Source organism: Ursus maritimus, unplaced genomic scaffold, assembly GCF_017311325.1.
Source record: "Ursus maritimus isolate PB19 unplaced genomic scaffold, ASM1731132v1 scaffold_28, whole genome shotgun sequence".
Taxonomy (NCBI): domain Eukaryota; kingdom Metazoa; phylum Chordata; class Mammalia; order Carnivora; family Ursidae; genus Ursus; species Ursus maritimus.
This window is the reverse complement of record NW_024425341.1, coordinates 22,777,401-22,800,413: the sequence shown is the minus strand read 5'-3', so window position 1 is coordinate 22,800,413 and position 23,013 is coordinate 22,777,401. Positions and strand designations below refer to the sequence as shown.

The 23,013-nt window shown below is 40.7% G+C and overlaps 1 protein-coding gene across 1 annotated transcript in view; it reads right to left on the bottom strand.

Annotated features, from left to right (window-relative positions):
- Positions 1 to 23,013, bottom strand: part of CSMD1 (CUB and Sushi multiple domains 1) — a 1,580,412-nt gene that overhangs the window by 1,361,203 nt on the left and 196,196 nt on the right. The window contains exon 3 of the mRNA XM_040643176.1: positions 441 to 553. Within this exon, the coding sequence (XP_040499110.1) occupies positions 441 to 553 (113 nt within the window). The remainder of the gene's footprint in view (positions 1 to 440; positions 554 to 23,013) is intronic.

Genomic DNA, 23,013 nt, shown 5'->3' with positions numbered 1-23,013 from the left:
CAGCTTTGACAAGAAAAACTCTTGTCATGGAATTCTCTTTATTTAAGCACTAACAGGATTACCGTCCAGCAAAAAGTTTAAGAATTAAATTCTTAAAACACTCCTGAGTTAAAAGTGAATTTTTCACAGAAAAGCAGCGCTGTTATATTCAAAATTTTCAAAACTTCTCCACCACATGTCAAAAGAAAACCCACTTCTCCAACTAAAAAGAGTACCACCCATAAAGCAAAATTTTAAACACATGGCTTGCCCTGGAAAGTTCGGCAGTTATAATAGACGGTGTTCTGTAATCATCAATATATTCCACAAAAGTCAAGTGTTTATAACATCAAACCACCTCTGAAATAGCAGCTTGTGTTTGCACTAAGGTCTTTAATCCTGAGTGGCAAGTAGGAGATGGTCTGGACAGCATGTGTGTCCAGAGCCCAGGAATGTCCTACCTTCATACAGGGCTTTGAAGCCTTGAGCGCTCACGGCGAAGTCTGTCGTGAACCACAGCGTGAGGATAGATCCCGTGCTGACGACTGAGGACGGCAGCTGGAATCCCGATAATCTAAACAAATAAAAATAAAGAAACAAAGTGAAAAAAAATAAATTTGTAATTCAAGCTTATTTGATGAAGTCAGAGTATTTCTTTTTTCACTGTGGTATGTTTGAGATACGTCACTAAACAGTCACGTGACCTACACTCAAGTTGTTGCCACGTAATTGAAAGTAAGCATGTTCGAGTAACAGTTCATTCAAACAATTTTTTGAGAAAATTCTTTCTTCAAGGAATTGTGCAATACACCATTGCATGAAGCCGGGGACATGAAACTTAATGCAAAGTCATCCTCATACATGCTACGTGGAAAAATATGATTTTACATGTACTGTGACTTATTATTGTCCTCCTCAATTATTAGACGGTGGGTTGTCACATCTTGCAGTTAATGTGCTTATTCTTATTATCTGCCCCAAATAAATCATAGCTTTCTTGAAAACATACACTAGTCACATCATAATAAACAAAAATCAATTACTACCTTGGGCAGAGGTCAAATGAATTGATTTTAATGTTTGGTTTTCAAGACAAGTCTTTTGGATTCTTACATATGTTTTCTCCTATCACTAGGTTTAGATATATTTAGAAATTTTAATGATAAAGTCAGCAGTCTGAATGAGTGAATTAGGATAATAATATAATTTATGCATAATGCTTTATAAAGTAACAGCTTTCCAAAAGGTCAAAGAAATGCTTCATCAATTTATATGTTACCTAAAGTTTGCTAATTAAGTAGGTTGTCTCTAGATATGTGATTTAGTGTAGTCTGAACACAACTCTCCGATTCCAACAGGAATAAGTTTGAACATTCATTCCTTGTAGAGAAATTCTGGTTGCCAGGAAGTCTATATATTGAATATCTAATTCTAGCTACTGTAGGTTTCAGAATCAAACTAGAAATTCAAAAGAGAAAAATGAGAGGACAATCCCCAATCACCAAACGGCACACTTCTAAATATCTGTGGATCAAAGGGGAAGTCTCAAGGGAAAATGAAGAAAAAAATACATTGAAATGAATGTAAAGAAAAAGACAAGATATCAAAAGTTAGAGGAGTCAGGTAAGTAGTGCTGAGAGAGAAGTTAATAGTATCGGGAAAATATACATTAGAATAGAGGAGAATTCTCATATTAGCAACCCAAACTCCCATCTCAAGAACTTAGAAAAGGAAGAGGAAAATAAACCCAAAGCAAAGAGAAGACAAGAAATATAAGATAGGGGCGCCTGGGTGGCACAGTGGTTAAGCGTCTGCCTTCGGCCCAGGGCGTGATCCCGGCGTTATGGGATCGAGCCCCACATCAGGCTTCTCCGCTAGGAGCCTGCTTCTTCCTCTCCCACTCCCCCTGCTTGTGTTCCCTCTCTCGCTGGCTGTCTCTATCTCTGTCGGATAAATAAATAAAATCTTTAAAAAAAAAAAAAAGAAATATAAGATAAATGCAGAAATCAAAGAAGCTTAAAACAAAAGAACAACAGAAAAAACAATGAAACAGAAGCTAATTCTTTGCAAAGATCAACAAAATTAAACAACCAGCAAGACTGACAGAAAAAGTGGGGGGAGGTAGAAGACACAAATACCTAGTATCAGGAATAGAATAGCAAATATTACTACAGACCCCACAGACATAAAATAATACGGGAAAACTACAAAAAATGCACATATAAATTTAATAACTTACAAGAAATAGGCTGCTTCTTTAAAAAAGCACACACTACCACAACTTAATGAATACAAAATAGAAAATCTGATTAACCCTGTAACTAAATAACTATTAAACTATTAAAACTCCCCTGAAAGAAATCTCCAGGTCCAGGTGGTTTTACAGGATTCTACTGGCATAAACTGAATGTTTGGGTCCCCGAAGGTCATATGTTGAAACCTACCTACCAAGGTGATGATGTTTGGAGGTAGAGCCATCAGGTGAAAATTTGATCATGAGGACACAGCCCCCATAAATGGGATTAGCACCCTTATCAAAGAGACTCCAGAACATTCCTCTGCCCCTTCTGCACATGAGGAGCAAGACAGTAAGAAGATGCTGTCTATGTAACAGGAAGCCTTCACACCGGACACCAAATCAGCTGGCACCATGACCTTGGACTTCTCTGCCTCAAGAACTGTGAGAGGTAAATCTGTGTTGTTTATAAGACACTTGATCTATGCTATTCTGTTATATATACTTAACCATCTACCCAAATGCACTAAGACATCTACCAAACATTTGAAAAATTAACCTCAATTTTACAGACTCTCCTCCAGAAAACAGTAGTGGAACGGCAACTTCCTTGTGTATTTGATGGCACTAAAGTTAAACTGTGCTATGGATTGAATTATTGCCCCAAAATTTATATATTGAAGCCCTACCTCTTAATGTAACTGTATTTGGAGACAGGGCTTTTAGGAGATAATTAAGATGAAATAAGATCATAGTGTGAGGTGTTAATGTGATAGGATTGGTGGCTTCATAAGAGCAACAGAAAGAGAACTAGATTCCCCTCCGGCCCCCAACATGCATTCACTGAGCAGAGGCCACATGAGCAATGGTGAGAAGGCAGGTGTCTGCAAGCCAGGAAGAGTCCTCACCGAACCTGATCATGCCGCCCCCTGATAACCAGGTAACCAACCTCCAGAACTGTGAGAAAATAGATCTCTGCAGTTTAAGCCACCCAGTATGTGGTATTTCATTGTGGCAGCCCAAGATCAGATACCCTGATACCAAACCCCAACAAAAAGTTTGCAAGAAAAGAAAACAACGAACCAATAATAGCTCTCATATATATGGATATGAAAATTTTTAACAAAGTAAGAGCAAACAACAGTAATATATAACAAGAATTCTTCAACGTGACCAAGTGGTATTTATTCCAGGGATGTAAATATGGTTCAGTATTTGAAAATCAATCAGTATGATCTGCTATCATGACAAATTGCTAGATCATGATAATCTACGTAGGAAAAAGCACTGCACATATTTAAACATCCAATCATGAGAAAACTTTCCAGCTAAATATGAACAGACGAAAACTTCCCCAACTTGACAACGGGTATCTTAAAAAACCTACAGCTAACATGACATTTGATGGTGTAAGACTGAATGCTTCCCCCTAAGACTGAGAACAAGGCAAGGATGTCTGGTCTCACCACTTTTATTCAACATTGTGCTGGAAGATCTAGCCAGAGCAGTAAGCCAAGAAGAGAAAACCAATGCATATGGATTAGGATGCAAGAAAGAAAATTGCCTCTCTTTGCAGATGACACAATTATCTACGTAGATAATGCCAAGGAGTCTATAAGAAAACTCCTGGAACTAATACTTGAAATGAGCAAGTACACAGGATACACAATGAACATACAAAATTCAACTGTATTTCTGCATACTAGCATTGAACACATGGACACCAAAATTAAAAATTACAATGCGACTTACAATCATTTAAAAAAATTCTTAGCTGTAACAAGACAGGTAGAAAACTATACCCTTGAAACTGTGCTCTGCTGAGGAAAGAAACCAGTAAGAAGCTAAATAAATGGAGAAATATACCATGCTAACAATTTGGAAACCTCAATACTATAAAGATATCAATTCTCCTCAAATTTATATACAGGTTTAACACTGTTTCTATCAAAATCCCAACAAGAATTTTTGAAGATATGGGCAAGATTCTTCTAAAATATATTTTAGAAGAAAGCGTTCAAGCCCTGGGGCACCTGGATGGCTCAGTCAGTTAAGTGTCTGCCTTCGGCTCAGGTCACGATCTCAGGATCCTGGGATGGAGCCCTGCGTGGGGCTCCCTGTTCAGCATGGAGTCTGCTTCTCCCTCTCCCTCTGCTGCTCCCCCTGCTTATGTGCTCACTCTCTCTCCCTCTCCCTGTCAAATAAATAAATATTAAAAGACTTCAAGCCCCAATAGAATAGTTTAAATAATTTCAAAAAAGAATAAAATAAATCAGGCTACTCATTTGCAAGACTTATTTTATAAATTCAGTAATCAAGATCATGTGGTACTGGCAAATTAACAGATCCATACATCAATGGATGAGAACAGAGAACCCAAAAACAAACCCACATAAATAAGCCCAACTGATTTCAAGGTGCTAAGGCAACTCAGTGGAGTAAAGATAACCTTTGACATTGATGCTGGAACAAATGGAAGTCCACAAGCATGAAAAACAACAAAAATGAGCCTATACCAAAATCTAAACCCTATAGAATAATTAACTCAATATGGAATATAGACATAAATGTAAAACTATAAAAAAATTTTGAGGAAAAAACATAGAGGAAAATCGAGGACTAGCTGAAGAATTCCTAAACTGGACACCAAAAGCATAATTATAAAAGGAAATGGACATATCAGACTTCATAAAAATTAAACACATTTTTATGGAAGACCCCACTGAGAGGATGAAAAGACATGCTACACACTGGTAGGAAATATTTGCAAACCACATATCTGACAAAGGATAAGTCTAGAATGTACAAAGAACATTAAAGACTCAACAGTGAAAGAAAAAACAATCCAGTCAGAAAACAGGCAAAAGACATGAAGGGTCATGTCATGTAAAAGGATATAAAGATGGCAAATAAGCACATGAAAAGATTCTCAACATTATTAGTCATTAGGGAAATGCAAATTAAAGCCACAAAGAAATGTCACTACATACACATGCAGAACGGCTAAAACAAAAAAACAGTGACCATACCAAACCTGGCGAGAATGTGGGGAAAACTGGTTGTTCATATGTCGTTAGTGGGCACAGCCACTCTGGAAAACAGTTTGACAGTTTCTTAAAAAATTAAATGTGTAACAACCAAGCACTTGCTCTCTTAGACGTTTACCCCAGAGAAATGATTTATGGTCACACAAAACCTGCACACAAATGTCTATAGCAGTTTCATTCTCAATAGTCAAAAACTGAGAGCTATAATAATTAAAACAGGGTGGTTCTGGTACAAAAATACACATATAGGTAGATGGGATGGGGAAGAGAGCCCAGAAATAAACCCATGATTATATGGCCAATTACTCCTCAGCAAAGGAGGCAAGAATATACCCTGGGGAAAAGACAGTTTCTTCAACAATGGTGCTGGGAATATTGGACAACTACATATAAAGGAATAAAACTGGACCACTTTCCGACACCACACACAAAAATAAGCTTAAAATGGATAAAAGATCTAAATGTGAAACTTGAAATCATAAAACTCCTAGAAAAAAAACATAGGTAGTAATCTCTCTGACACGGGCCATAGCAACATTTTTCTAGATATGTCTCCTGAGGCAAAAGAAACAAAAGGAAAAATAAACTATTGGGACTGCACCAAAATATAAAGCTTTTGCACAGTGAAAGAAACCATCGGCAAAATGAAAAAGTGACCCACTGAATGGGAGAAAATATTTGTCAGTCATATGTTCCATGGGAAGTTAACATTCAAAATATAAAAAGGATTTACACAACTTAACACCCAAAAAATCCAATTAAAAAATGAGTAGAGGAACTAAAGAGACATTTTTCCAAAAATGACATACAGATGGCTGACACAAAAAGATGCTCAGATTCACTAATCATCAGGGAAACGCAAACCAAAACCACAATGAGATTTTGCCTTACACCAGGCAGAACAGCTAGACTCAAAAAGACAAGAAATAACAAGTGGTGGTGAGGATGCGGAGAAAAGGCACCCTCATGAACAGTTGGTGGGGACGTAAATTAGTGCAGCCTCTGTGGAAAACAGTGTGGAGATTCCTCAAAAAAGTTAAACTAGAAATGCCATATGGTGCAGTAATTCTACCACTGGGTATTTACCCAAAGAACACCAAAACACTAATAATGTTATGTTTATTGCAGCATTACTTACAAGGGCCATGATAGGGAAGCAACTCAAGTGTCCATCAATAGATGGATAAAGAAGATGTGATGTGTATATATGTGAGTGTGAGTGTGTGTGTGGTGTCTGTTTATACATGGAATGGAATGGTACACACACACACACACACACACACACACACCCCAATGCACATATACCATGGACTATTAGTAGTAGGACATATTACTATGTAAAAAGGATGAATTTTGCCATTTTTGACAACTTCATGGACCTAGAGGGTATAATGCTAAGTAAAATTCAGTCAGATAGAGACAGATATATTATGATTTCACTTATATGTGAAATCTAAAGAACAAAACAAAGAAACACACAAAAAATAGAAACAGACCCAGAAATCAGACAACAAACAGGTGGTTGTCAGAGGAGAGGGGAGAGGGAAGATGGGCAAAAGGGGTGAAGGGGAGTGGGAGGCACAGGCTTTCAGTGATGGAATGACTCAGTCATGGGGATGAAAGACACAGCACAGAGAATCTAGTCGATGGTACTGTAATAGCGCTGTCTGGGGACAGACGGTCGCTACACTCGTGGTGAGCACAGCTTAATGTATAGACTTGTCAAATCACTGCGTTGCATGCCTGAAACTAATATAACATTTTATGTCAACTGTACTTCGATTTTTAAAAAAAGAAATAAAAAATTGGAAATAAAGGTAAATGGTTCACACACTGTGACACATCTATATCATATATTGCTATTCAGTGATAAAGAGGATGAACTATTGACGCGCACCTCCTGGATCACCAGAAACGTATGCCTAGTGGAAAACAAGTCCACCCTTAAAGGTTACAGACCACAGGATCCCATTTTTAAAACATTCTTGAAATGGCAATATTATCGAAAATAGGAGCAGAGTGTTTGTGGCCAGCAGTTAAGGAGGTGGTAGAGGCAGAAGGGAAGCACGTGTGGCTATAAAAGAATTAAATGAGGGATTCTCATGGGGCTGCAAAGTGGCCTGTATCTCCACTGATTCCACGTCAATATTCTATGGTGTCACTGCACGACGGCTTTGCGAGGGGTTGACTTTGTGGGAACTGGGTAAAGAGGACCCAGAACCTCCCTGTGTTATTTCTTCCAACTGCATGGAAATCTATAATTACCTTAAACAGTTTAATAAAACAATAGATTGGAGGGTTTGGGCCTGAGAAGCAGTCAAGAAAATATTAACAGATGAAGATAATCAAATTAGTAAAAAACCAAGAAAACAGTATTTAATAACAAAACGTTCTCTCATCACGTTCTAAAACTAAGTAGAACAAAAATCGTTGAGGATCATTTCATTTGGTCATTTACAAATTTTAAATGGTTATTAGCATAGCTTTAGATATCACATAATGTGGTAGCACTTTAAATAAAAACTTGTGTTTTCTTTAACGAGTTTGATAAAGAATTGTGATTTTTTTGAAGTAATAATTTTTTTATAATAATATTTTTTATTATATTATGTTAGTCACCATACAGTACATCCCTGGTTTTTGATGTAAAATTCCATGATTCATTAGTTGCATGTAACACCCAGTGCACCATGCAACACGTGCCCTCCTTACTACGCATCACCAGCCTAGAAAGGACGCAGTTAAACAGTATTAGCTCAGAAAAAAAGTAACACGATGCTAAGAGTTCTAGAAACAATGTTACATGACTACCTTTTGAGAGTCTGGGGAAGTTTAGCATGCACAGTTGTAGATAAAATATATACCTGGGATCTGTTTCAAATAGTTGAAATGGAACAGACACAGTCATATTTGAGTACAAAAGAATGGAATCCAACATTGGTTGAGGCAGGGGGAAAGGATGAGTTGATCCAGTTGACCAGAAAGAACATTCAAGAGCTAAATGTGATTTCCATGTTTATAGCCATTCCTCCCACTGATTCAATCGCTGCAAACCAGCTGAGGAATGTTGGTGAGCAAGGAATGTTAGGCCAATCACACAGTCTTCCATCTTTCTGCACATTTGCTGTTGAGAGCACTCTTCACTTCGTCACTTACATCATTTCCAGATGATGGAAATGTCATTGGCGACTGATGTCATTGTTGTCTTTCTCTGAGGAATACCTGTTTTTAGGAACAACTGGTCTCTTTTTAACACCTCGGAAATCATGGAGCTGTTCAAGTATTTCCCTTAGTGTTGACTAAAACCCAAAACAAAACAAAACAAAACAAAACTTAGAGCCAAATCTCTGGCCTTTACCAAGCAACACGTGAATTTGTAGACCAGCCTCACTCCAGATTCCATACAATTGTATCCTTTCTAATTCTTGTCTTGTTGCCAACCGGGTATCTTTACCTTAATTCTGGCTATAAGGAATCAGAGATTAATAAAATGGTAAGTTGATGAAAGCAAACAAGAAAGAAAATAAAACAGATTTCCCATCCCTGTTTCCATCACACCCAGTCACCTGCCACCATATGAACATCTTACCTCTACTTCATACATTGTGACTCAGAATACTGGCATTTCAGAAGATTGAAGCTATAACACGTTTCAACCACTTTGAGAAGGAATGAAAATCAAGCCAGAAATACATAGGGTCCAACTGTATACAGCATCTTTTCTGCCTTAATTCTGCCTCAAGAGAGTAAGTGTGCTTTACTATGCACTGTGGCCACCTTGGGCAGCAGCTGGCCCTGGCTGGGCTGGAAGAGGGTCCGTTTTACCTAGAACATGAGTCTACCCCAACATTCATGCCAAGGTCACCCCTGGAGAAAACAACCCTATTATCCCTATTCAAAGCATTAAGGGTTTTGTTTGCTTGCTTGTTTCTGACACCCTAATTCAACCATTTGCAGGAAGAAGAGAATAATTAGAGTAAAGGGAATGGAGAATGAGAACAGTAACAAGAAAGCCATTTCATTCTCAGTAAAAAACAAAGTGTGGCCCCTAGTGGTCCAGATATGCCTTTCTCTCTGTGTCTTTTTCCAGTGATGTTCCATTCCTCGTGTCCTACAGAATCTCATTTACTCTACTTTCTGGGACCAGGAGAAAGGAATCACATCTCACATGCAGCAGTCTGGGGAAACAACAGAGCATACGTGGGAAGGTGAGTGGACGTGGGGGAAAGCAAGGAACAGGGAAGTGGCCACAGGACTGCATGCTTGGTGCACACTCACTCGGTAGAAACATGAGTCTCAAAATCGAACAAGTTCATTCCATTTCCACCTCTCAAGAAAGTACTAGGATGAATTGTATGCAACATAGATTCAGAATATTTCCACTCCGCTATCATTCAAGATACTCAAATCACTGATACCCATGATTCCATGAATACTGGACATGGTATTAAGGAAGAAAAAAAGAAAAAAGAAAAAGAAGCAGATTCAGTGAAAAGCTAAACAGAAACAGATGACTGGTATGAGTGTAGTTTATTTCCCAGAAATTAATGAGCAAGTTATGACTCCATCAGACAGACGCTCACTCCCAAATTACACACTGTACATACTGCATAATCTATAGTGTTTGTGATTTTAAAATGTCAAATATCTTTAAAACTACAGTTTAGTTAAAATGTCAAGTGAATGCTTTAAGTAAATTAGGGGGAAAAATCCCTAACTTAAATCTTTTCTCAGTGAATGTAATTGCTTTAAAGAAAATTGCTGCAAAGCCAAATGTTGCCAAAATCACATTAATACTCTATAATTGATAACATCACATTTCATACCATATGCCAGTATGGATATCCTCATAATATAGCTTATAAAAAAGCTTGGCTTAACACAAGGAGTGAGATTAGAAACATACCCTAGGAGTTAGTAATGATCTAAGAGATTAATGTATCTAATGGTTCACCAATCAAATTAATTTCCTCAGAAAGAGTCTCAGATCAGCCCCTGCCCAAGGCCTGAATGCATCCAAGGCAGAAAAGTAAAGACCCCACAAAACAGTTAATTACACTATTAACTAATAACTTAGATATTTTAGGAATCAATCTCTCTCTATGATGCTCAAGCATTGGTCCCATTACTAGTACTTCGCATAGTTTTCATGCCACGGAGTAAAATATGAGGCTTCATGTTTTTCAAAAAACCATCTGTTGTGTGGTTATTATTACTATTTTAAGACTTGTGTCTCTCTAAGTGTTTTATTGGAGTCTGAACATTACTATATGTTTAGTTTGCAGTACAATGATGGGTAATGAGAATTCTTTACTGATTTGAAATCTTTCCTGGACATCTACTAAAAGTCGTGCTCAGGATTAACACATTTTAGGCATTCAAGAAGCTTCTAGTCTAGAGTAAAGGATGAGAAAATACATGGAATATTCTAGAAGTAAATCAGAATAATCCACATGGAAGTCTCACAGCAGCCAGATTTGATGGTGGGGATACGGTGGTATACGTGAAGTTCTTGGTAACCACCGGATGTTCAACAAAATACGAAATCCGTGATGCTCTCCAACAACCCCATAAATTCATTTTTAGCGTTTTAAAAAATAATAATGCAGGATCTCAGACAGGTAGACACAGGCCCCAAATTAAGAATGTATACATTAGGGGCGCCTGGGTAGCGCAGTCGTTAAGCGTCTTCCTTCGGCTCAGGGTGTGATCCCGGCGTTATGGGATCGAGCCCCACATCAGGCTCCTCCGCTGTGAGCCTGCTTCTTCCTCTCCCACTCCCCCTGCTTGTGTTCCCTCTCTCGCTGGCTGTCTCTATCTCTGTCGAATAAATAAATAAAATCTTAAAAAAAAAAAAGAATGTATACATTAAAACTGGGGGGAAAAAAGTGTTTTCCAAATCATCACAAGATCATGTGATTATAAGGTGATAAAACTGCCTATAAATAAAACGAACAATTTTGTAATAGAAATAACAATCTCACAGTCACCTACAGCTGTGGCAGAAAAACTGGGATTAATTTCCAGGTGACGTATCCTCATGTTGAATAAAAAGAAAACAGAACACATTGTCGGTGTATTCCATAGTTTTGTATCTCCAGTTACTAGGCATAGACTTTGAAGTTAACTAATTATTTGCTGAAAGTTATTCAAGGTCATGCATTAGAATTTGTCCAAGATTGGTTGCAGATATAGGAAAGTGTTCTTTATTGGAGCAGAATTTTAAAGTAGGAAGTAGCGTTAAATAACATTAGGTGTCAGTTATTTCAGCTTTTTATTTTATGGAGAAAAGAAAGGTTGCCGAGAGAGACTCAGCGACTTGGCCAGAGCCATGCGCACAGCGCCAGAGCCCACGCTGAAGACTGAGCTCATCCTCCTCCCAGGCCAGTGGTTTTGCTACTTATTCATTTCAAGGTGACTTATCCAGTGGGATAAAGCATTGAAATGTTCCTTTCTTTTCTCCTCCCCACTTTCCTACTTTCCCCCATTGGTCCCTCTTCTTTTCAGAAGGTAGTTACCATTGAACGTAAGGAGCAAAGAATCAGGTTCATGGCTCTGAACAGACTCTTGAAACTCAGAGCATCAACATCTATTTATTGTTCAAATTGTCAGGGCTTCAGGCTCATGCCGCAAACAGTTAACCGGAAAAAATATGGCACCACTCCCCCTTCCTTAGAGACTTGATAATGGATTCCTGGTCTAGGGATGAGGACAGTTTGGGTGGCAAGAAGCAATCTGGAACATCAGTATGTCCCTGAGAGAACTGAGGTGGACGGAAGAACATACAGAGACTGATTTCTGTTGCCGGGGGAGCCCTGTGAGGCGGCCACCATCGTGAAGAGCCCCTCGTGTCGGTACCAAGTGGGAGCCATGGGACGTGCGTGCAAAAGCTGCAGGCTATGTCCCTCTCTGATGACACATCAGAGTGCAAGAGTGAGCTGAAGACTGCCATCTACAAGAGGTAAGAGGCGAGCCCTTCGTGGTCCTGAGTGTGTGAGAGCACGTGGCTAACGTGGAAGCTCGGCCTCTGCGAGCAGGTCTAGTTCTCCTGACAAAGACCCACACAAGCTACATCTCAGATGGTGTCAGCAGGAGGCAGGCACTGGGGGTCTCCGGTACTCTTGCGGCGGTGGAGTCATTCAAGACCCTTGGATTGAGATACCATCCAGAGAGGGTAGAAGCAAGCAGGTAAAATTTTGAAAAGATGGAATTACACACACACATGCACACACACACACACCTGCACACATGCACACAAACAGACCCATCCTCCCACTCCTGCACACACATCCACGCACAGACACCCACCCTACATGCACACACATACTAAGACACACCCACTCACCCACCTACACCTACACACTCCATTCACATCCACACACAACCACACACCCACCCACACACACCTATCACAGATCCATATGCAAACATACCCACCCACTCCTACACACACACACACACCATCACACATCCATATGCAAACATACCCACCCACTCCTACACACACACACACACCATCACACATCCATATGCAAACATACCCACCCACTCCCACACACACACACACCATCACCCATCCATATGCAAACATACCCACCCACCCCCACACACACACACACCATCACCCATCCATATGCAAACATACCCACCCACCCCCACACACACACACACCATCACCCATCCATATGCAAACATACCCACCCACCCCCACACACACACACACCATCACCCATCCATATGCAAACATACCCACCCACCCCCACACACACACACACCATCACACATCCATATGCAAACATACCCACCCACTCCTACACACACACACACACCATCACACATCCATATGCAAACATACCCACCCACTCCTACACACACACACACACCATCACACATCCATATGCAAACATACCCACCCACTCCTACACACACACACACGCACAGACCTGCACCTGCATAGACATGCACACAAACACAGCCATCCTCCCACTCCACACACATCCACACACATCCATGCACCATACCTGCATACACACACACAGACACAGCCACTCACTCACCTACACCTACACCCTTCACACACATACACACACAACCACACCCCCCCACACACACACCTATCACACATCCATTTGCAAACATACCCACCCACTCCTACACATGCACGCGCACGCACACACACAGGCACACACAGGCACATGCACCTGCACACACGTCCACACTGAAGTGAGGAATCTACCTAGACTTTACCAAATGAAAATTTCTGTCCTCATTTGGAAAGGGACTGTATGTAGAAATTACTATAAAATCCAATTTAAGAAGTTACATATTATTGTCACATCTTAACTTCTGGCCTTTCAAAATAATGCCTATTTTTCTGTTCTATTCAACATACCACTTATTTCTAACAATTAGGATAAAATATACAAATCCACTCACAGTATCAATTTCAATTATACATTTTGTCATAACATACAGACCATAAATATACACATTCAAGCTGTTGTGTAATTCCATTGCTAAAAAAAAAAATGTTGGATTTTAAACTCAGGGACCATCAGTTTATTTCATCTTTCTTGGTCAAAGACTGAGTTAAATAGCTTCTACTTTCTTTAAGATTTTCAAAATTTTCTGGCCTCTTTGGTAGGTTGTATGATTGGCCCAGCTGCAAAGATAGTTGAAGAAGCTACTTACTTGTTACTGCTCTATAATTGATTGTTCAACGTACTGTTACTGTCATTAAGAAATTAGAGCGGCAAGTCCTGTTTTTACACGCGACGATTCCAAGCCCAGATATGGCATGTCTGCACCGCCCGCTTCCCCTTCACAAGCTCTCCTCACATCTCCCAGAGTCTGGTTGACTCAGGAAGAAGAAAGTTGTCTGGTCCTCTGGCTTTGTTACTCAATCTTAGCCCAACACTGAGTTTCTAAGAATACTATATTGTGCTTATTTGTAGACCAAAAGAGTCCAGAGGCAAAAACATTTTGTAAAGTCCTGCATTTACAAAGCCTAAGAAGAGACTCTGTGTTCACCTGCTGTCCATTCACTTAAAGACGAGTAATACACACAACAGAACCAGAGGAGCAATCAACGTTAACAAAGGAAAATCAGGGCACCCTGTCGTAAGACAGCTGCCTCTTGTCCACCAGTCAAGCCATCTTTTCCTATTGTCTAGTGCTTACTAGGAACTAAGTCATTCTGGGTAGCTTGTTATCTGCCTTTGAAGTGATAACGCAGGAGGAATACTTGAGGGACTTGCGGTGCTATTGTGAAATAGTTTTTCCTACTAATTTCAGGCATAAAAAGTTCATATGCTTAATGGATATATGTGTTTATATCTACATATCTAAGAAAGAAGGGGCATATACATATGCAATAGTGTATTTTCCTACGAGAAGCTAGAAATTGTCCCCATAATCTATTTAATAACGTGCCTATGGTCAAGCTGCTTTAAACAATATACATACTCCAGAAATTTCAGGGCTTTTTTCACACACATCTATGAAAAGTGACGTGTATATAATTTACAGGGCTTTTAACACAGAGCTCATGATATAAGGCATATTCAACTTTTTTCTCAGAAGTTCTGTGCGAGAGACAGATTGCTCTCTTAAAGGATATCTCTCTTACATGAATACATTTGACTCTATTTTGAAAACGTCATGATATTTCTAGTAGTCTTCTTGATCATGAGAATACTTTGTCCAATTTATCCTAATTTTGGTTTTGTTGCTCTTCAAGAGTCCTGTGTGTGTGTACATATAGACACGGGTGTGTGTCCACACACATACACGCGTATACAAAATACAGCTCTAGGGAATGAAGAAACATCAATCTCCCCGCTTCAAAATGTTTTATAAACAGTGGCTGAGTTTGACCTGTTGCCAATTCCTTCAAGCAATGAGGAAAAATAAAGAGGTTGTTGTAACTTAAGTTATAGAATCCAGGTCGGACCAGAGAGTTGAAAAAGGGTAGGACTCATTTCACTGCAGAAGGCCCAGGTAGGCATTGATGAAGGAGACGAAGATGGGCTGGACGTGGGAACAGAAGAGTACGCAGAAGAGTGGCCTCGGCACTGGGTCCCCCTCGGGTTGGACCCCATGAGTCCAAAGCAACAGGAGCTCCGGGAAGGTGGGGGGATGTTCACTGTGGCCCACGGCTACCCCGAGCTCCCAGGAGGTGCCTGCAGCCCACTTGTGGAAGTATGCCCATGACTCTCTCCCATCAGAGAGAGAGTCAAAGAATAAAGAAATTAAAAATAAATAAATAAACCATGGAAACGATGTTGATGGTACTGATTGCTCTGGTTCCGCAAAACAAACCGGTGTGCGACTCCATCCTGCACGCCCGCCTGGTCTGCCAACACTAGGGCAAGACGATTTATGTCAGGCAGGCTCCGCCTCCACCCCCCCCCGCCCCGGAGTGAGGCAGGGGTTTCTCATGCAGCGTTAAACGCTTTGGAGGAAAAAATGTTCTAAATTCACATTTCTCGTTTTGGTGCCTAGTATTTTAGAAAAAGAGCGGTTAAACCACTGCATTTGCTTTAACTTACATCTTGCCTTCCGAAGAGGTTTATGCCATAAAAAATTGTAAAAAAAAAAAAAAAAATTCAAAAATCAAAAAGCCTCTCATTTTCACACCCACCCCTGCTCATATCACGGTTACTCCGTAGGTTCCTTCTTTCCAGAATCCTGAGCGGGCTCTCATTCGGTTAGGGTGACGTGGTGCTTGCTCTACCTTACCGCACTAAACAAAACTTTGCTCCTGAGGGGGCTCACTCTCTCCTCAAGCACTACTCTAATAAAAGTGCCTTGGGAAAAAATAAACTTTCCCCAGATTGCATTCTAAACAAATTTGCCAAGAATTAATTCCACTGATCCTCTTTTTCTACCAATGCATCAAGTTATTTTGAGAAAGTTATTTCATAATTACAGCGTCTGTAATACACTACTGGAAACAAAAATCTTAGCAGATTTTGCCCCCAAGCATGAAAGAACATCCTCTCAATGTGACTCTATTATGACAATAGAAACAGCATCGTTTATAAATAACATGAAAATAGTAACAGCATTTCCCACTCATAAATATGGCTGTAAGTACTCTACTCCAGCACTCTCCTCCTCTGCTCTGGCCCCTTCTAAGCTGTTAATGTCACTTCCACCTGAGTGATAAGGATCCATAAATTGTCTTTCCAGTGCAACACCCATTAGTAGGATTTTTCTATCAAGATCTTTTCAATCTATTTTCCCCCAGATATGCAACTTTTTCATGTTAGGATTGTAGATAAGCCCTGTGCTACTTTAGAATACCTCCTGGAGTTCCTGATTGGTTTTCTCATCTGAGGGTTGGTATATTTAATGCTCGTGGTCGTGAAAGAAGAGGTGAGCCCCCAAAGGAGTCCCTGGTTGGCGAGTGAAAGGATTAGGCAATCACCCCTAGAGTTTACTCCAGTCTCAATCATATTAAGAAAATCATTCAAGGACCTGAAGAAGGATGTGCAAGTTTATTTATTTTACTGTGATATCTGACAAAGAATAATTTGAAATTTAGATTTCAGTCTTGATTGTGAACCTAACCTCTGTAACACTGAAATTCAAATCCAGTTGTTAGGCAGAATCCATTGCATTTAAAATTGAGAGACAGATTGAGAGAGAGAGAGAGAGACATTAGAACTCCTGACTCTACACAATGGCCCCGTCCCAGCATTTTCTCCTACCCTTCTGCTGTCACTCTGTAGAGAGACTGGACGATGGCCAGAAGCTACCCGAAAGGAGGAAAAGAGGAGGGAAATGGAAGAGTGTGTGCCTCCCGACACAGACATGAAGAATTTCTTCTAACGATTTGGAAATGAATCGTCTTTGACGAGTCTGGTGTATACTAGAAACACAGCACATGCTTCCTGAGTTCATGACCTACACAGACAAGAGAAGGTTCTAGGGAAATCAGCTTTGCTGTTTCCGTCCTGGAAATAAAAAAGTGTATGTATCCTGTTTAAATATCTGAATCTTATGGAACAATTGTGTAGAGGGGAATTATTTCAAATAAACCCTGTTTTGTTTTGTTTTTTTCCAGAGACCATAAAGATAACCTACACGTCTGCACTTCTTACATATCTCCCAGTGTTCTCAGAAGACCTGTAAAAATACCTACAGGGTTTTGGTAAAGCTCACAACCTAAAACAGACACAGGACTAGAATCGAGAAATACTGGCTACTCGGAAAAGAAACCCCTTGTTGTATGAGTAACAAGGAACTAGTAATTATTTTTGAAAACCTTGGAAAGTGAAACTTTCACACCAAATTTCATCAAGTAGCTTATCAGAGAAGAGTAACGTCACAAGGCCCTTGTCCATTTCTCGCCAGCAGCGGCGGCTCCGGCCCGAGCTCAGAGAGCAGCAGGGCTAAAATCATGTACTCAAAGGACTGGTTGCAGAATTCCCTTCCCCGGCGCTAAACAAGTGATCATTATATGTCAGGAAGGATCTCACACTGAGTGGATTTTCTAGGATTGGGTTACAACACACACACCAGCTCTGAGGCCAGCATTGACTAACTGTCACCGTTCCGACTTTGCCACCCTTGCCTGCGGTACTTAAAATAATGTCCTGTTGGGTGGGTGAGGAAATTAAACCTCAGGCATATTCCATTATTTATCCAAGACCACACAGTGAGTGAGGACCAGAGCCAAGATTCAAATAGGGAGTCACTCTCTAGAGCCCGTGTTTTGAGCTCTGGGAACATGAAGGATTTCAAACTGGAGTCATTGGGACATAAGAAATACTGAGCCAAGCAGTAACTCTGGTTACTGACTGGGAGACGACCAGTAATTTGAGCTTCATTAGAACAGCATGCTATACATACAGATGATCATATTATTGAAATGATATCATTAGGAACATCAATGGTAAAAGAATCAAGCTGCAAACAGAGAGTAGGGAAGATACTGATACTTCCCCTGTGAAGGTACCTCGCTGGTTGGGAAGTCCCACTAGAGGGGATGGTCCCTCCCGGTGAAGGATGCACTCCAGGACCCCCGTGCAGCACCCAGCTCCTTCCACAGCTCAGCTGCAGAAGGGCTTGCTCATGCACACAGGCTTAAACCACAGAAGGCAAATTTAATAAAGCCAATTCTCTTCCTTTGGCTTTATAAAAAGCAAAGGGATATGTCTCCTTTTTCTTATAGCCAAATTTATCCCAGCACTAAAACTTCCTAGTCATTCCCCTGATATGTGAACATGAAAAATTCCCACCTTCTGATTGGAAAAGACTATTCGCTGCACCCTTATGAATGTACGGATGGAGTTTGGACTTTGCCTACACTCACCTATCTCTCACATGAGGTAGAAACTTAGCGGACCTGGGAAAAGGCACAGTAGATGGAAGCTGAGAGCCCAAGAGCAAAGTGACACTTCTTGGGCAATATCACAGAAGTTGGGAGGACAGGAAGCAGATGTGATGGACACTCACATGCCTGCAGAGCCTGTTTGTGACCATGGGCTCAAGGAAGGGATGTCACTCCCCATGTCTCGGAGTTAGTGGCTTCCCGTTTTAACCAACAAGGACAACGGAGTTAAATGTTTGGGTCTAGGAACCCCAGATGAGAAGATCTGAGAGCAGAAGCCACTTTCTCAACTCAGCTATCATCCCCATGAGCCCGCGGTGCTGGTGTCCCCACACCTCCCACACACAGAACAAAAGCAATCGGGCCCTCCATATATTAACACGGAGAAAGGAGACAGCCATCCGCGATGTAGTCATCAAAGCAAAGCCAACACTGCTGATGAATAGAAGAACAAGGAAGAATTCTGACTCATCTGGTTTGCCGGCTGCGGTCGGAAAGGTACAGAGTGAACACGCACTGCCTGCCGCTTGGGTTCTTCTTTCTCAGACTGGATGTCGCATACACAGCCTTGCCCCTCTCCTGCTTGCGGCCCCCTGCGCTCCCCACCAAGCCCTACCTCTCCGGGGCCCAACCATCACAAGGCTGTCCCCACCGCCAAGGTGGGAACGAAACAGGTCTATCCCTCCAAGAAATTACTGCAAGCCTCCTTTGCGTGCCTCTGCAAGCCAAAACATGGCAACTTGTTAAAACCAATTATTCCCCATAGAAAAATGTATGTATTCTAATCACCTCTATTTTTCCACACTTTCACCTATTCCTGGAGAAATGGAAGAACTCTGTGCGGTTGAATAGATTCTAATTAGCCTTCCAGATAATATATGCCAGTTCTGGGCAAAAGTACGTGATTAATAGGAAAGGCTACAAATAAGGAGGACCAATGAGTTTTTTAAAGTGTTAGTGAAATATTATTAGTATTTAAAAAGAGATAATGGGCTCAAATACAGAAGATAAACTGATGCGTAAATACACTGGCCACTCTGATTTTTGGAAAAATAAACCTTGGGAAAAAAATCTGTTATCACTAACATCCTTGTGTTCCCTACACGTTTACATATAATTGTCTCACACCTAATTTTGAGAGTATTACTAGGAGACATAGAAGATGCAGGATGATGAAGCATCAAGGCCTTATTTCAATTATTAGACCAAAACATACAGCTTCAAGAATGTGACAGTCCTTCCAGGTAGTCTGGAGTTTATATGTTCTGTGAGCCTCATCACAGGCTTCCAGGGAAAATCACGGAATCTTGAGTACCCACCTCCTTCAACTTTTGAGGATTTCGGTCACTCCTCTCGTGCTCCTCTGTTTGGAACACTGAGCCTTCAGCCTCACATGTCAATATCTGGAAAGTAATTGTAAGATCCTTCCATGCCCCGTCCAAGTAGCTAGTGAAATCTAGCCTTAGCTTTCCTGCAGGGAGAGTCGGGTTTGGCAGCAGACAGCACATGGGGCTGATTTCTGATGATGGGGCTCCAGATGTTGGGGTGGGCAGGCACGGTATGTCTGTGTGGGGCATGTGCCTGCGTGAATGGCTGTCTTGGCTGGGGGCTAAAGGAAGCACCCCACTTGTATCAGCTAAAGGAAGCAAGGAAACGGTGCCCACGGACGGACCAGCCCTCAGAGCCCGCGTGTGACGGTGGGCACCCTGCATCTCACAGGTGTTGGGAATTGTGAAGCCTTGGTCAAGGTAAAGGATGAAACACATATAGATTTGGAGGAGAATGTTTGGAATTTTAACCCAAATCTCTGTTCCTAGCCTTGAGTCCCATACATCCCCACCCACCATTCCGCGTTTTTCTACCACAAAGAATATAATGAATTTGTTTCCGTTAAAATAGAAGGTCCAATTGCAACCCTTCGCAGACTTCTAATTCCAAGTTTGCAGACTAAGACTAACATGTCCCACTGAGGTGAATGTATTGTTCGTTTCAGCATAAGGAACAGAAGCCACAGAAACCGAGAGGTGGCGATTTCAAGGCATCATTGTTTTCCAGAAGCAGGCTGTTGGTGGTGTTTATGGTTGCCTATGCAGTCCCTTCCTGTAGTAGAAAATTAGTTATTTGAATAGGAATATTTTTTGAATCCACCTTGCATCAGGATTTGTTTTGTCCGTGTGTAATGATAGCATCAACCTCTCCTTATTACAGAGGTTAACTGCCTGGTTTATTAAATAAGCAGCACAGAATGGCTTGAGTATGCCCAGGGATCGTGCCTCCCAGGACCCCTCTCCAGCCTTCCGTGCCCCCCCGCCCCGGTTCACTGTTCTCCAGAGCATGCGCCCAGTGACTTTTCCTCAAGGTCCTCTCACACGGCATTCTATGGGATGGCTAGTTATGAAAAAAAATAATAATGTAATTTCTGTCCAGAGATTTCCTGTAGAATGTTAGGCATTTTATTTTGTAGGCATTTTATTTTGGAAATGACAAACACAATCAAACAAAGCAAAGCATAACTTTGCTCTCTCGACAAAACAAATGATGGCTCAAGATCTCAAATTGAAGAACTATTTTTGAAATAAGATCATAGGGAAAACTAATCTGTCTTTCAAGTAGCTGGCTAATGAGGGTGTGGTTGGAGAGAAAAATCTAAGTTGATTTTGAAAAGGAATTAAGTTTTAAGGCATTTCTGGAAACCCTGAAGGTGAACAGTGCAGAAATTGAACCACATTTTCTGGTAATGACTAAATTATCCAGAAAACTGGGAACATGGTCACAAAGAAAGAAATAAGATGAAATTTCTCCTGTCAAGATTTCTTTCACCTAGCCCTGTATGTATATTTGCAATCTTGTTTACATAGGAACTACAGGTGTCCGTAGATACTTGAAACAGAATTGAAGGATGTTTTTTCTATATTTTACCAGTATTTGTTTGCCCGGCCTGAGACACATGGTTACACAAAGGAGTTCTTTATTTTCACCTAATGTATGAAGGAGCCTTAGCATATCTTATTACGATATTCTGTATTATTTTATATATGATCACGAAGGCTGCTTCTGAGTTCAGTGTTTGTGGGACAGAGAGAGGAGGATATGTATTTGGCTCTCACCTCTGCCACCAATGAGCAGGGTAATCCATCACCATCCATGGCAGATTCTGTGGGCTCACCCGCAAAATGGCGCAGGTCCACCCACAGCCTACCCACTATGCAGAGAACTCAAGTAGCCTCCTGTGAGAATCTAGCTGCTAGGCAGGAAATTGGACCTCCTTAAGCTAATTTTCCAAGAATTTTCCATATACTTTCTCTTCCATTCTCATAGAAACACACTGAAATGACTTCTCTCCCATTCACTGTGGGCAAGGATTAGTCCAGAGTCTCTTTGTTATCACACCCAACTCGTCTGGCCTTTAAATGGATCTCTTTGTATTACACCATGCTGCACTCAATTAAAAAAAAATGAGTGTGCTTATTCATTTAGATACTGCTAATTTAAAAAATCATACATATTCCGATAGTTAGATTTTCAAGAACATCCTAAAATAGTCTTGCCTAACCAGCTTTACTTTTTAGAGAGGAGTTCCTTCAGAATTTGGGAACCTGTTGTGTGCGTAAATGCTCATGGATTTAGTTTCTCAGACAGCACCAAATCTCCAGACTCTGGACACTTTTCTTCCTTGTCCCTTTCCTACCGAGGGATGCTACCTAACAATAAAGACAGCTGACGTTGGTAGATACTTAAACTCAACCCATTCACATAATGCTGAATGCACGCCACCTAAGACAGCGATACACCAAAGCCTCACTTCTGCAGCAGCTGCTCCAGGAAGAGGCAATGAGAAAGCCCCAGCTTGATTCATGTATTGTACTTTTCCATCTCTAAGTCAACAGGAGTTTGGGGAGCCCTGCAGAGAGACTTTGTGCATAATAACTTCATATCATTTTATACCTACATTATCCCATCGAGGACTTAGTATTTACTTGGAACTCCTGGAGATTGAACCACTTATGCAAACTCTCGTGGCCGTAATATTCGATTGAGCTTACCTAAAATTACCTGCAAATATTTGGCTACAAATGAAACCATTCAAGTAAGCTGCCTTCATACACAAGTCACTTTAAGGATTAAAAAGGCTTTATTATTCAAGATCTAATTCTTGAAATAGAGGGATGTATTATTTGAAACTATATTGTGTTGTCTTAAAAGCATTAAAATAGCAAATACTTGTTCTAACAGAGTTTAAATATGCATAAGTGACAATAAGATGCTTGAAAGTTTCCATAAATAAATCAATATACAGTTCTGGATGCTTCATCAGCATTTGGGCATCTGGGGTACCATTACATTTTAGTACTAAACTACATATGATGCCCTGTTCATTGATCTTAGCTACTATGGGTCTCACTGTTGACACC